This window comes from Antennarius striatus, chromosome 2, assembly GCF_040054535.1.
Source record: "Antennarius striatus isolate MH-2024 chromosome 2, ASM4005453v1, whole genome shotgun sequence".
Classification (NCBI taxonomy): Eukaryota; Metazoa; Chordata; class Actinopteri; order Lophiiformes; family Antennariidae; genus Antennarius; species Antennarius striatus.
Genome location: NC_090777.1, coordinates 28824532 through 28840554, shown reverse-complemented (window position 1 = coordinate 28840554; position 16023 = coordinate 28824532). Strand labels below are relative to the sequence as shown.

The window sequence follows — 16023 nt, the reverse complement described above, 5'->3', positions numbered from 1 at the left end:
ATCTGGTGAAAGGATGCAGTCAGTTCATTTGGCTGCTTTGCGATGCAGAGACGAGGGTCTTCCTGCAGGGTCTTGGTGCTGAACAGGAAGCCGCTGTGCAGTTCATTTGGTCATATATTGGCACTTGTTGTACAAATGTTTTATGTTGAGCCACGGTAGTAAGAATGCAGGCAGGAGGAAACAAAAGGATGAAGGTCAGTAGATGGCAGTAGCAGCACACCGAGGCTTATGCACTAATTAATAACCTTTGCATGAGATTATAATATATTTTGTAGACAAATAACAAGTAGCCTTGAGCAGTGCTAAACAAAATACAAAACTGCAATTATCATTAATCAGATACTGCATGTATAAGCCACAGCCTGTTGTAAAATATTTGAGTGCATTCAAATTATGGCCTGCCAGGAGGTTTTACCCCGATGCTGCATGTGTATCGCTGATGTTTGCAATTTATTAAACAGTGGATGAGAAAAGAAGCAGTCCTCTCTTAATTCCCCCTGATAATGAAATGTGTCACCCTCTCACTGTAACACTCGCAATTAGAAGGACGAGATAAGTTACAAACAAATGCCAGATGCATTAATACATTCACAGATTCAGAATTGTGGACTAATGACATTTTTTCCCCGTCTTATCTCATAAATTGGATCCAGACCAGAGCTGGAAATTGAAATCCCCCCGTTTTCAAGTCGTGGAGGAATCCAGTTTGTGTGTGGATGCTGATGTTTTCAGAGGCGTGACAAAGCCAAGAAGTTAGGTGGTGATGGTGGTGTTGGGGGGGGGGGCATTCACATCCAACTATAGAGAAAACATGACAGATGCTGCTATGCAACACTGTTTGCACTGGAGTTAATTGTGTGAGCCAAATCCTTGTTTTCCTGCTGACTGCAGGGTTGGAGGGTGGTGGGCACACACTTCAGATGTGAGAGGCTATTCCAAACATTTACATGACTGAGGGTAAATGGCAGCAGCGGGGGTCAGGTCGAAGCCCCCCCCCCCCCCTCCCAGCCCCTTGCCTGACTTGCAAAGACTGCAACTGAATCAACATGTTGCCTTTTTGCTTTGAATTACTGTATACACCCCAGCAGAATCACTGTCACTTTATGCACCGCGCAGCATATTCCTCACAGCGACATGCATTTAGATAGGGGGGGTGGGGGTGGGGTTCTGCCCCAACACACACGTGTTTCTCAATGTGTGGTGGCTCTGTTATCCCATTTCTGTGCTTTGCAGGCCTGGTGTGATCCTCCAGTCTCATGTTAGATCAGGATAAGTGCAGAACTGTGGTCTCGGCATCCTCTCTGTGCCCCCCTGCTGGCCCGATGACCAAATGGGTCAGTGGATGTGTAGTCAGGACTTGTCAGGCCCCTTCTGTTCTCTGTGTGGATCCACTCATGGGATTGGAACCCCCCCACACACACACACTTCTCCCCTGGAGACTAACATTATAGAGGCTGGATCACAAGGTCGATGGATTGCAAGCTGAGCTGAGCACGTGGAGCACAAATGGATGAAATACCCACTTCCTTCTTGTGTGGCGGAGAGTGTCCGTGTGCACAAGGAAGACGTGAGCTCCCTGTCTCTTCTACCTTCCGGTTGAGGAGACGGATCTGTCAAGAGCGTTTCAATGTTTTGACAGTTAACAAGAAAATTAACAAAAGGGAAAAGTGATTTTATTTAATCAGCTAGAAAGAAGTCCTGATCCTTTATTTCAGACGGGGGGAGGGGGAGGATTACATTTCTGAAGTGAGATTTTTCTTTCCATGTCATGTGGAAATTTAGTCAAGTCATCTTCAACTGTTATTGCAGTCCATTAAGTCCATTGTGAAGATGCATAATTGATGCAGCCTTTGGGTAGAGTTTAATCAAATGGAGAGTGCTCTACACTCCAATGGCAGCTGAAAAATGAGACACGCAATCCTCATGTAGTGTGCTCAGTAAGAACATAATTCACGTTTTGAAACGGAATTATTTATCACATGACTGCACACTTTCCTGGGAAAAGGGAAAACTCTTTTTTTTAAAAATGTGATTTCATGTATATGGAAGAATTATGATCCATTTCCTGGTAAAAAGACTAAATAAAACATGACACCAGGCAGCCGCTTCGACTAATCCACTCCCAAACAACAAAAGTGTGGCGTGTCATTCACTGAAATCATCTTTGATTTAATTTCCTCTACATATATATATGTATATATATATATGTATATATATATGTATATATCTCACAATTCATTTGCATTTCAGGTGTTTTATCTCGATTTACTTTTTCTTTGATAGAATGGGATTCTGTGTGGGATGTGGGAATAGGCTGTCTATGCTTTGCACCTTGAAATCAAGGGCTTAGCGCTCTAAATTTCACAGTCAGCCGGCACTTATTTCTGTCAGCTCCCATTAAAGCCACAGATGATCTGCTTTGGCTTTAAATGCTATGACTTTTGTTTTTTCACCGTGAACCTGGGTTGCGATTTCATGTTGAAAATGCACTACTTTTATTTATACAAGCATCTAAAAGTGAAGCATTCTGCTAAAAAAAACCCCGTAAAATATATGCAACACATTGAGAGAGAGAGAGAGATGTGTGCCTGCCTGCTCGGTATTTCCTTTCTTCATGAATGGTTTTTTTTTTTTCCTGACAGGGGGGGAAATTGGTGAAAAGCAGGAGATTAGTGCGACGACTCAGCTGTGAATTCTGAAGAGCATTTGTCTCACTCCGTCATCCTAATAAGACAGAAGTCAATTATATCCGTGATGTCAGATGTGTAAATTTCAAATAATCATTAGCTGTGAAAAAAAAAAAAAAGGAATTAAAAGTTGTTCTATCTGAGAGATGAGAGAGGAAGCCGGTGAGAGAGAGAGAGAGAGAGACGTAAAAGTCATTGCTGTGGAGGCGAGGCGTATTAAATCCCCCAGCCAATGATAAGTGAAGATAAAGGAGGTGACTGAACTAATTGTGCACTGTCAGAATCTATATCCCTAACGACTGTCAAATGAGAAAATTTCAAATGCTTTTCTCTCCGCCCACCCATCTTTCCACAGCCTCCAACCCCCCCAGTAGAGCAAGTGGTGAGAGAGAGAGAGAGAGAGAGAGAGAGGGAGAGAGAGAGAGAGAGAGAGAGAGAGAGAGAGAGAGAGAGAGAGAGAGGGGAGTAAATTCCTGGAGACACTGATTTGATGAGAGTGATGCCTGGTGTTGATTAAAAATGCAATAACGCCGTGGCAAACACTAGTGTTCCACACAATGCAGCCATAACAGGATGAGGTCCGGGTCAGAGATATATATATATATATATATATATATATATATATATATATATATATATATATATATATATATATATATATAAGATTCATGTAGATGCTCTATCTTATTGTAGTAAAAACAAAACATTTCAAGCGTGAAAGCTTTTCATAAAACTTGTCTTCCTTTTTTAGATGATAATTAGCGCCTCTGAGGACGTGCGGATGTTATGATTCACGTCTAACCACCAATGGCTATCTGACTTCACCGCTAATTATCAGATCTTGGTGTCACTCTGCGCCGGTAACACTGTCCTGACCTGATTTCAGGAGGACGGATTTCAAAACACGATGAAAGAAAGAAAGAAAAGATCCCGGTGACCCGGCAGAAACCTGCATCACAAGGAGGTTTTGAGTAGAAGATGCGGCGGGGCAAGAACAAGAATAGTGAAGAGTGTCTTTCTCCAACCCCACATTATATCAGGCCTCAGTTGGTTACTGACAGGAAGCAGATAAGGTTTCACTCTGGCTGGAGTTGGATAATTGGACATTTATGGAGAGATAGGAGAGCCCAGGGCCCAGAAGCCATGAAACAGAGCTAATCTGGACTGAGCATCAGTAAATTGTCTGTGAAAGAGCACATCAGGAGTTCTGACAAGATAAGGAAGTCTTTCTTCTGCGGCAGAGCTGGATTAAAGTGACAAACTCATGGGAAAGTATGAGTTTTTTCTGGGACGTCTACAGTAACGTGTTACATGAAGCGCGTATCTCAGTAGCGGCGACGCCACCTTGTCTAACAAATTAGGTCACACACACTCATGAGTCGAGTTGTTTTGGACAGTTTTTTTCCCCCTAACTTGTAAGTAGGACAATCTAAAGAGAAATCACACGGCGGGGCCGCACTGTATACAGTTTTTAAGAGGTAATATATATTGTTCCACTTCGCATTACCTGCGACAGACAGTCCTGAGAGTTGGAATCATTTAAAGTCCTCCTGGCCGCTTCGCCGTGATTCATTTCCTGCCTTTGATGTTTCCTTGGTTTCCTCCCTGGAAGCTGCAGAACAGGTGCATACTGAGCAGGTGGGCCCAATGGAGGAGCCCGGAGAGGTGTAGAGAGGGAGGAAACCCAACCTCCAACTATTTTATGAGTTAAAAACCCATCCCTTCACATGAGATGTTTGGATTTTTCCATATACCAAAAGTTCACGTCTCTCGAGGTCAAGATCCAAACGGCTATTTTGTGGTTGTTTTTTTAAATTTCTGGGGCGTCTGTAAATCTAAACTGTGTTCAGCCCCACTGAATACTCGCCCACACAGATTGTGACACACACAATTAATTTGGTGGGGGAGAGGCTAGTCTTAATTGGGCATAAGTGGAATTTTTCTTGGCTGTGTTCAACAGAAAATGACAGACTGTGCGTATGAGACCATCTGGTCCCACAGGAGCTGAGATTGATGCCAGACAAATGGAAAAAGAAACAACAGAAAACCTAATGTGGGATTTTTCTCTCTTTCTTTCACTGATAAGACAAAAGAAAGGTACTGGAATTAATTTAATTTTTTTTTGTGTTTTTTTTTGTGCAGCCCAGTAAAGTACGCTCGCCACGTGATGAAACAGAAGTCTCTAGAGCGTGGCCTATTCGTGTTTTTATATATTAATCAATATTGAAAATAGTAACATTATGCTCGCAGGCAGGCCTAGAAATAAAGAGCGGTCAGGTTGTAAAGGTCCGGTTGTCAGCGAGACAAATTGATCTGACATGTTATATTATTCATGTAAGGGAATTGGCGGTGAGTCTTGGATGGAGCGAAGGCCAGACGGAAACATCGGCGGACGTCGGTTGTCTCCTCTCGCATGACCTCGTGTCGTCGTGACGTCACCATCGTCATCGGTTTCCAGAAACCCACACAGTGACTAATTACACTTATGTATATAGTGTGATGTAAGGTTTTCCTGCTGTGACAAACAGACACACACACACACACATACAAACACACACGTGCATTCACAGAAATAACTATGATATGCTGTCTGGTTTAATTGTATAAAAGATAACAAAAATGATTTTGAATACACGTTCATGATTTGATAGACATCACAACATGCTTCCATGATTGCTCTGATATGAATGCTTCCCACACACCATAATTATGCATAACATACCTAATACCAAACTATAATAATATATAAAACAGACATGCTCGCGGGTACAGCAGGAATCAATACGACAACAGATTAAAGCCATATTCTGTGAATTACTGAAGTTCACTTGTGGTAAAAAAAAGAAAACCAAATGCAGAGGTTTACTGAAGCTCATTATCATGTTTCAGAATTTATTTCTTTTCTGTTTTTTTTTCTTCGTTTACATCAAATAGAACAGACACACATTGGCACATGCAAAGTGAACACTTTGTGGTGCTTTTTCATCGCCATCCCAAAAAAATCCAATTGAACAAAGACTTGATATCTATTTTTTTTTTTGTACTCCAAACATGAAAATACTCTCAAATATTTACAAAAAAAATATACTTACAATGCCCATCACTTCGACAATAATAATCATCTGGGACTGATTTGCGTCGGTAAAACCAAAATGCTGTATGAGAGAAAGAGAGAGAGGGAGAGAGAGAGAGAGAGAGAGAGAGAGAGCTCTCGCTCTTCAAGGTAATTAAATCAACGGCAAGAAAAAGAGGCACAGAAGAAAATCACTTAGAAACAATACGAAACAGAAATCAGATAACGGGAACCCCAAGAGAATATGGCTTTAATGACATTTCAAAAGAAAATATCTTGAAAGCAGATCCACTGTCCTTTGTAGTAGATGTTTTTTCTGTTTTTATTTTATTTTTTTGTTGTTCCAGATGTCCTCGATCACAGTGACCCCCTTTTTGAGCAGGCATGTTGCTCCCTGCTGGAGAGGAAGGGACCACATCACAAGTTTGAAACCCGCGGGGGTTTTTTTTATTTTTTGTTTGTGAGGGGCATCCCAGCCATGCTGAACCCACAGCTGTGGGAATCTCTTGTCGGGATTCGCAGGCAAATGTCTGGAGAAACGTTGGATGCAATCCACAGTCCTGAAGTGCATAGGTACTGCAGGTGGTGCTGGGATGGCTGCCCCATCTCTGCCGGCCTTATTCCGTCCCGCTAAAGCTCCGCCCTCTCTTTTTACCCCAGATGAGAGACACGTTTGTTCACGTCGGAGAAGATCAGATCCTGAGGTTGTTGTAACTCACGTAGGTTTTCTTAGTTGCTTGACCTGAGAGAGTAAAAAAAAAAAAAAATTACTGCAGCAACAAGACAGTACAGTGGTTCCTCTACTGACGAACATCTCTACATACGAAATGTTCTACTTACGAAACGCCTCAACAGGAAAATATTGCCTCTAGTTACGAAAGAAATTTTGAGTTACGAAAGGTAAAACTAAAGTATGGGCTGATACTCGCAGCTCCCACAGGTTCCTGAACGCAACATTCTCATAGCTGCTCTGCCATTGGCTATTACCTAGTATCTTCCTGGCATCCCATTGGCTAAGAGGGACCTCTGTGTGGAGCTAGATAGGTGTCTATGCAGCGTCCTCGTCATTCAGCCCTCGACCCATGAGGTGTTCTGATAGTTTTACGTAAATATATTAAAAACAAAGCAAGAGATGATAGAAAAGCATGAAAAAGGGATGCGTTTGGTTGATCTCACCAAAGAATATGGCCGTAATGCATCTACAATCACCACGTTATTAAAACTAAAGGAAGTTTAAGGAGTTTAGCATCGCGTGGGTGGTTGGAGAAGTTCAGAAGGAGGACTGGAATTCACTCTGTTGTTCATGGTGGGGCAAGAGGGCATGAACCAAAGAGGGCAAAAAACAATGAGGACAGCAGTTAAAAGGTAAACAACCATCATTATTCTTTACCCTTATTTGTTTTTTACATTATGCACAACTCTTATCTATTGTGTAATAATCTAATCGTAACATGTATTTGTTACATGTTTTGATGCATTTTTATGCTTTATAAAACATTTATGTCTGAATTTTTGGGAGGCTTGGAACGGATGAGGGCATTTACTACTTATGAAATTTCTTCCAGAATCAATTAATTTCGTAAGTAGAGGTACCGCTGTATAGGAATAAAACCCATCTTGCATTTGCAAATAAATGGAAATTACATATATAATCCCACCTTCCTTTATGCTGTGTGCAATCAGTGGCGATATCTCCTGGACCTAATGTGTCACTTAAACTCTCAATGCCCCTGCGTAAAGCCTTACGTTCTATTTTCAGACGTTAACCAGTGATGAAAACACAAACACCACACAAGCGAGCACCAAACAAATGCTGGGGCATGCGATGTGATCCCAGTCTGGATTGCCATGGAAACATATCAGAATGTGGCTGAGTGCCTAGGTGCTGCGTGTTGTGTGTGTGTGTATGTGTGTGTGTGTATGCTTGTCTATTGTTGTGAGAACCAGTGTGAGTTCAAACCCACAGAGTGAAGGACTTTTTTCGTGCGCCGAGGTCACCCCAGCTCATATTAGCTTGCGAAGAAAATCCGATGGGAATTAAACGTTAATGTTGGCGTAAGGGGTTAAGTTCAACATACACTTCCTTGTACATTTCTATAAATTCCAATTCTTTACTGCTTTAATGTTGCTATGGCAACCAACTCCCATGGGCTACGCAATTAAAGTCGCACCATCTCTTTACAGCTACATTTTGTAGTCTTGGCTGGTAAGTATGATGAATAAAACATTAGATGTACAACAGAATCTCCCTATTTGCCATAAATAGTCTCCAGGAAGTCTTTTTTATTTTTTTTCCAGCAGGACACCGTCGTCTGTGTTTACTTGTTTCCGAGCTAGACGTCTACCTGCACTCAGCTGATCTGTGCTTTGGATAAGTTTTCTAAGGGGAGGAGGTGATACCATTTTTTCTACAGTGTTCATATTCATATTCATGTCGTATTCATCGAAATTGAAAAAATTAAAATTAAATTCTTATGAAAATCATTATTTCAGCATTTCCGTTTTGCAGGTTAATTCCTGGGTCATGAAGATATGACATTGCTTCAAACCCAACCTAATTCTGCAGAACTGACAATGCTTTTAATCCCATAAATCACCCCGGTGCATGGCACTCAGGGCTGATGGGGTATGAACGGGAGGTATTTGGCGCTCTGACGGTTACATGAGTTGACGGACAGTCTCCAGGGACGGGCGAGGCTCAGTTAAGGTTTTCCAAGGGGTCACGCACATAAATTCACCGTTAATACATGTCTCTCCTCTTACTGCTAAAATAGTGGGGGCAGGAGGAGGAGAGGGAGGATGGGGAGGAGAGGGAGGATGGGGGGAGAGGGGGAACAGGGGAGACAGAAGGTGAGGGACGTAGAGCACAGATGACCTGGCGCGCTGGAGAGAGGACGTCCCGGAGACGGCGTGCCGATGCTTTGGGAGTTTTTGGATGTGATGCTGCAACAGATGTTAAGGTTTCACCCTTTAATGCAGAGCGTTTGCTCATCGAGCCATGTGTGTGACTGGCAAACATACACGCCCCAGCCCCCCCATCTCCCTTGATACGCTTGCATCAGCTCGCACTTGTATGTGCGTAGCTCACACGTTCAGTCACACACAGACGCGCCCTCCAAAAAACAGCACGCACAGCGGTAGTGGTACACACATGCATGATCTCACAACAGATGTGTGTGTGTGTGTGTGTGTGTGTGTGTGTGTGTGTGTGTGTGTGTGTGTGTGTGTGTGTGTGTGTGTGTGTGTGTGTGTGTGTGTGTGTTTGGAGGAATTCCCTGGAAAATCATGTCATAGGTGTAATTCAAAGAGCAGTGGCTGATCCCGTGGGTGGCGTGATTAGTCGATACGATTAGAAGTGTTGCTTGAGAGGAGACCTTTGGAGCCTGTGATGTGTGATTTACATGAGCTGTCAATCAACTTTGTCCCCATCCTGACGACTACAGAGGAGCAAAATATTTCCATGGCAACAACAGTCTAAAAACAAACAACAAACGCTATATCATATAACTATAGAACATGAGCTCCCCCACTTATATACTTTTTTTTTTTTTTGCTAATGGGATGGTGCTTACTGTTTCAGATGAAGGGTGTAATGAGTAACACGCAGCTACAGAAAAAGCCCCCCCATCCCCATCCCCATCCCCAGTGATAAAGACCTACTGCTTCAAATCTCTTCACAGAGCAAGACACACACTTTTCCTACATGGTCACTGCTGTGCACTCGGGCTAGAAGTCGAATCATTTATCAAGAAACACTTGAACTGAATAAAACATACTGTATGTACAATGTGCTGTAGAATGGCTTCAGATAGCCGGCCAATTAAAAATGCCAGACGTGGACTCGTCTCGTACGAGAAACTAAATAAGAGAAAGAATCAGGAAAAAAAGAAATACCATTTGATTTTGTTGAGAAAATAAGATTAAATCCAATAACTTTCAAAGAGTGTGAGTGGGTGCGTGTGTGTGTGTGTGTGCGTGTGTGTGTGTGTCTGTGTGTGTGTATAGACCATACACACACACACAACTGTTTTTGAATCTTTGTGTGCAGAAATGGCGTCACTGTTGAACTCATTCGAGTTCAATAGGTCTTATTTCTATTATGTCACTCAACTCTGGTGAATAATTAAAATGAATCATTTCACAATACAGTCATACGCTTTGGTCATGTCTGACCAAAAATAATATAAAACTTTCATTTTTGTCATTATTCTTTATCTTATTTTGTATAAATAACCATTGACGTCCGCATATGATCACAGTGGTTCTGATTCATCTCAGCGTATATGTGTGGTCTCCTGTATGCTGATGTGTGTACAGATGTATCTCCAGGGGGGGGGTGACCTCCTCTACTTACTCATGGGGTCAGCAGCAGGGTTCTCACAAAGCTCGGTCTTGGCCTCTCCGTTGGGCCTCTCGTTGGGCTTCTGGGACAGACGCGATGACATTGTGGCCGCCGTGACCACAGCCTTGAAGCTACGCTTCCTCTTCTGTACGTTCAGCTCAGGGTGAAAGATAATGATGTACACCTTGGGCATATAGAGCATGCCCAGTGCTACGGAGGCACTGAGGTTCATGGAGATGGTCAGGGTGGTCGTCTGGATGTACAGCTGAAAAGAAAGCACAGACAGGGAAAATGTGTTCTTGGTACAGAAGTGATTAGCAGCAAACACGTTAATTCACAATTCATTTCCATAGACGGAAGCAGCGTTTGAAGAAAAATGAGAGATGACACAGGTATAATAGGTAAACATCTGTTACCGTACAGGAAGAACATTCTGTGAGTCTCGGACATAAAAGTGCTTTAAACAGTCTGTCAGAGTGTGGGAACAGGTAATACAGATAGAAGGTGGTTTAAAATCAGTATGGGGAAGGGGTCAAAAACATCTAAATTACTGTAAGTAATAAAATAAATAAAATAAAATAAATTATAGTAATAAATAAATAATAAATAAAGTAATAAATTAAATAAATAAAATAAAATAAAAACTTTGTCGCTCTATCACGGAATTTGTTAATCGAGTGTGGTTCCTGGAACACAGTAACTGTACTTCAATAGGAAAGGACACTTTTGTTTAATATGCAGTTTTTAAAATAAAATAATAAAATCATTTCAACATTATCACTGGATTAACAGGTGGGGTGTATATCTGCTATGCACACACTAAGACAGTCCAGGAGCTTTTATTAAAGCCTGACCTGTAGCATGTCAGTCAAGCCAAAGACGATTGAAGTGCAGCGGTAATAACTGCAGGAGCCTCCCCATGACCTTATCATAATGTCCCCACATAGACTCCTTTCTGCAAGTCCATCCAGACTCCTACTGCACTGACAGACACGACAGTTGAGGTGAGGACCTGACATGTTCAGCCATCTTCCCTCTTCCCTCCCAACAGCAGACATTATTCATCACACATTAAGGCCTCCTCCTCCTCCTCCTCCTCCTCCTCCTCCTCCTCCTCCTCCTCCACCAAGAATCTGTGCAGCCATTGGGAGCATTTTTATATAAATGCCTACTTGAGAATAGTAAAAAGAATTCTTCCATGGACTAAGAACGATGCAAGTGCAGCAAACAGCAGGGCTGTACTTTTTTTTTTTCTCTGCATGCAGTGGAGTGTACACTTTAAAAGACTCTCAGGAGTATTAAGTGGAAAAAAAATCACTCACACGAATGTCATTCATGTGAGCCCAACAGAGGTTCTTCCTCCACAACACGCCTTTTCATAAGGTTACATAACAGCCTTCACATTATCGAGCTGTAACGGCAGTCTCATGTAACAAAAAAACTGTTCAATGCCTCGGTTATGTAATGCCTTCATTAAAAAGTAGTGTTTAGAGGTAGTGCAGCCGGTAATTCATCAGTCGTGCGAGAGCCCCCCCTTGTTTCATTTAAGGGTCTTGGAGGAGAAAGACTCACTTAAAGAGAGGATTTCCAGAACAGATCACCAAAAGCCTGCTCACTAATCTACTGCATTTGAAAGCATCAAATGCCACTCGTGATGCGGATTGGGAGGAGGACACAATTGTAAACACATTAGCTTCTACTGTTTGTCTGCAGATGGATGGGGGGGGGGCACAATGGAGAAAATGTCACCATTTGCATAGTGTTTCAAGATAAATAGCACAACTAATGTTAATTCATTTTCATATAATAATTCTCATTTACATGCCAGTCAAGGATGTGTCTGTCTGATCTCCAGCAATAATACACACGCCAGATATCATCAACATGCCGATACACTCGCCGCTCTCCATCCTTCCCCTTGCATCCCCTCCTGATTCTCCATGGAGCAGCATCAGAGGCGGTGATCTGGCTGGCTCACCACGCAGTAATGACTGTATGAATGTCACTATGCACTCTCCTCTGTGTCAGTCAAAGCCGAGGGAGAGACGCTTCTCTTGTGCCTGTGCTGCAAATAAACACCCTTTACCGCTGGATATTTAGGATGACCGATCAAAGAAGAAGCAGAGACGTATATAATCACCGGACCGTCTCAGCCTGTGCGCTTTGTTTCGTTTTTTTCTGTAGTTGTTAACCTGTCTGGTATCCATAGCAACACTACTGAGTTTCATGCGTGCAACCAAACACGACTTGAATAAGCTTTTAATGAGATTCTGATGCCGTAGACGTTGCAACACTGACCCTATCAGAACTGATTTATTGACCGTGCAGGAGAGGTCTTTTCAGGAGCAGGAGCACAGTAAGATGCTTACTCAAATACACAAAACACACAAAAACAAACCAACTGTGTAAATATGCATGCTTCCATTCCTGCAAAAGTTATCCACACATGCACACAGACACGCATCCCAAACCCAACCCGGTAATCAGCGAGACAAGGTTTTTCATTGTGCCTCTCTGTGAGCTTGACCCAAATTCGTAGCCCCCCTCTCTCACCCACCACTCGAATATTTAGCTTGTCACAGAACATTCATAATTAATTCCTGTTGCTTTAACATAAATAAATACATGAAGTCATTTTCCCAACTGCTTGGCAACCCTCTATTTATAGCCGCGGTGATGATTTATTAATGTCCTCATCAAGAATCAAACATCTGTATTTGAATTTTTACATCTCATTGACAAGCAAAATACCAACGTTCAGCCACAACAAACGACACGTATGCCATTTATATGAGAGTTGTGGAGGGTAATTCTTATAATTATACTGACTGCAAAGGGAATTCCGAGTTAATCCAGTGAGTGACAAGTGGAATGGTCTCTGCTTCTTCACAGAATGCCTTCAATAATGGATCCGGGGGATTTTCGGCCTCCCTCTCAAGTACCTGGATGTCTCTTGTTGTTTTGGGTGGCCTACTTCCTACCCTGGCTCAAGCAATGAATAACTCTGGCTTTGTCTGGCTTTGTGCTGCAAATCCTTATTCCACAGCGGAGACGCCGTCCGCTTTGTGAATGACCCCGGTCTTTATTTTGACTTTGTAAATCCTTTTCATGTACGTCAGGATTGCTAGATGGTGACACATATAAACAGCTCTGCAGGTGTCTGATAAAAGTCACTTTTGATTATTTCCTCCGTTTGTTGAAAATCCAGGATTGTGTGTTGCTCGGTAGGAGACCGTTTTCTGGTTTGGGAGCAACCAATTTGGTTGTCCTAAAATTACTGACATCCTTAAAACATCCTAGAAACAACAAATTAAAAGCAATTCACACAGAGAACGGGGACCCAGGACGTTAACCCTAACCTAGGCAGTCGTTACACCCATTTTTCATCTGTGTGCAACTGGATGTGAGCTACACGTGTGAAAGTGAGAACATTCTGCATTAGGACCGTGATGCTTCTGGCAGAACCAACAATTTAGACAGTGATAAATCAAACTTTAATATCTCTCACCAAAATTGGTTTTCATTATCTTCAAGATCATTAAAGATTCGGCGCATGAAGAGATTCCTTTAATTAAATAAAAACAACATGTCCTCAAGTGCTGCAGGATACTATTACGTAATTACAACAGGTAAAATCTTTACTACAATATATGGTTGTTGTTGTTGTTATTTTATGGATCCATATTTTCAGACTATTTGCTGACAGACTGACAGAAAATCATTTCCTCCCACCTGTGGGGGGGGACATGAAGTAAGATTTCAGCAGCGTGCCACGATCCACAGGGGGTTTCCGACATCATTACTGTGTGCGGAGCGCTAATGAATAAATGCAAAACATGGCCATTTTTAAATGAAGTGTTAGGATGTGACTGGTATGATCATTTTACACAGCGTGGTTGCATTAATTGCTAATGCTGACATGCATACATTGCTTAACAGACTCCTTGTGTTTACTTAAGATGTGCTATGTAAATATTATACTGAAAAATATAATAAAATTTAGTGCATGATAAAATTTGACATCAGTCTTTAGTAACCAGATATGTTCCCTATTCTCATTCAGAAACGTCTTGCAGAAAAAGCATAAATTCTGCTTTATGTACCTGTGAGCTGTACAACAATGACTATCTCTCCACTATAAATAAATTCAGACTCGGGTCATGGAATCCTCTTCATCCTGAGAAATGAGCAATTTCTGTTGAAAAGAATTGTCATTTCCTCTACAGGTGACCAAGTCAATCATTTAGCTTGAACACTACCTCTGGTGCAACCGATTCAACATTTTAAATATTGAGAAGCTGATAGGCAGAAGAATGTCACATGCATATTAAAAAAACCTCTAAATAAGTGTCGTATTGGTAGTAAGGACAAGAGGAGCTGTAAATGTCATTTTAGTTCTCGCGATGTGCTGGCGATTTGTCCAGGGTGTACCCCGCCCCTCACCTATAGCAGACCTGTGACTTGTGAAGCAGAGAAAATGGCTATAGACCAGAATGAAACTGCATTTTACTCACAACAGAAAGCTAGAATGAATATTTTCAAGTTGAGTTTTTGCAGACGGTAGTTTTGTCAGCGATAATGACTCTTGGCGGCACATTCTTTTGTCGTGATAGCTTGTGAGTACGGGAGACGTCTTACAAGGACTTAAGTGGTTTTCCAGACGTGCATTGCGGTAACAATATGTAGGTTTTCACGACATGAGGTTCTCTCTTTTTTTGCACGATGGAGTCTTTAGTGCGTTTAGAAATTTTGTGCACCTCAAGGAAAACATTTCAATATGTCTCTGACCTGAGAAATACTGAATCTGTGTGTCTATATATATATATATATATATATATATATATATATATATATATATATATATATATATATATAATATATAATATATATATATATAATATATATATATATAATATATATATATTTGTATATTAGATACATAGATTCTGTATATCCAGGCATGTTTTAATTTATTTTAAATTATGTTGAACGACAATTAAAGAGAGATGACTGATTTTGATTGTTTAATTTTCAATAATTTTTTACTTATTGTTACTTTTGTAAGTTTCAAGTGTTTTCAATAACCATTGTGGATTTTTTAAAATATTTTTTTAATAATTTTATCTTGTGTATATACAGTATAGTATATGCACTGAAAAGGTATATGTGATCTCACGTTATGATATCTTTGCTCCACTTAAACTACAGTGTAGAAGCATGTTATCAAGACATGCAGAGATGCTTCTCTCTCACTAGGGAGCGAGCACCAATACACCCACTTAGACCATTAGATTGGACTCTGTGGTTTGAACTGGAGCTGAATGTGAGGCGGGAACTGCTGTGCATAAAGAGTTAACTGCATAAAGGAGAAAGATAACCACATTACAGCCTCACTAGTCACCTCAAGTAGCATAATGAACTCCTAATCGCTGCTGAGGGTGTAATTCATCTAAGAAATCAACAGCAAAGTGTTGAAGAATATCAGTTTAGGTTCCATCTCATTCCGTAGTTTAGCAGGTAGGATATTGAACGGCAAGCCTCTCAAAAAGGTGAGGACTGACACTTTTCCTGTCAGCGTCGATAATTCGTCAGCTGGATTCTGCTTCATCTTGTGCACACGGCCCATCAGACAGCAGCACAGTTTATAAGTCCGGCAGATGAATGCATCTGTATTCTGTTCAGTGTTGGCCACATAAGTAATGACGACCACATCAGGTCAAAATGTCACATTCTCAATCAACTCAGAGGCGCCGGGTGTCAAACGCTTTCCAGAGTAGAGTGCAGCTGTCAAGAGAAGGAATGTGTGGAATCAAACTTAAATTTTTTCCCTTTATTTCTTCTCGCTCTTCCTCCTCCAGCTCCTCATTCTTATCACCTTCCACCTCCACAACCCGCTCTTCACCCTCTAAAGAACAAAACGT

General features: G+C 41.5%; 1 protein-coding gene across 2 annotated transcripts in view; it reads right to left on the bottom strand.

Moving 5' to 3' along the window:
* Positions 1–5281: 5281 nt before the first annotated feature.
* Positions 5282–16023, bottom strand: part of LOC137605713 (metabotropic glutamate receptor 7-like) — a 64560-nt gene continuing 53818 nt past the window's right edge. For both annotated transcript variants that reach the window (XM_068330420.1, XM_068330427.1), the window contains exons 10-11: positions 10115–10367; positions 5282–6502 (exon numbers count right to left, since the gene is read on the bottom strand). In XM_068330420.1, coding sequence (XP_068186521.1) covers positions 6453–6502; positions 10115–10367 — 303 coding nt within the window. In that variant the 3' untranslated portion in view covers positions 5282–6452. The remainder of the gene's footprint in view (positions 6503–10114; positions 10368–16023) is intronic.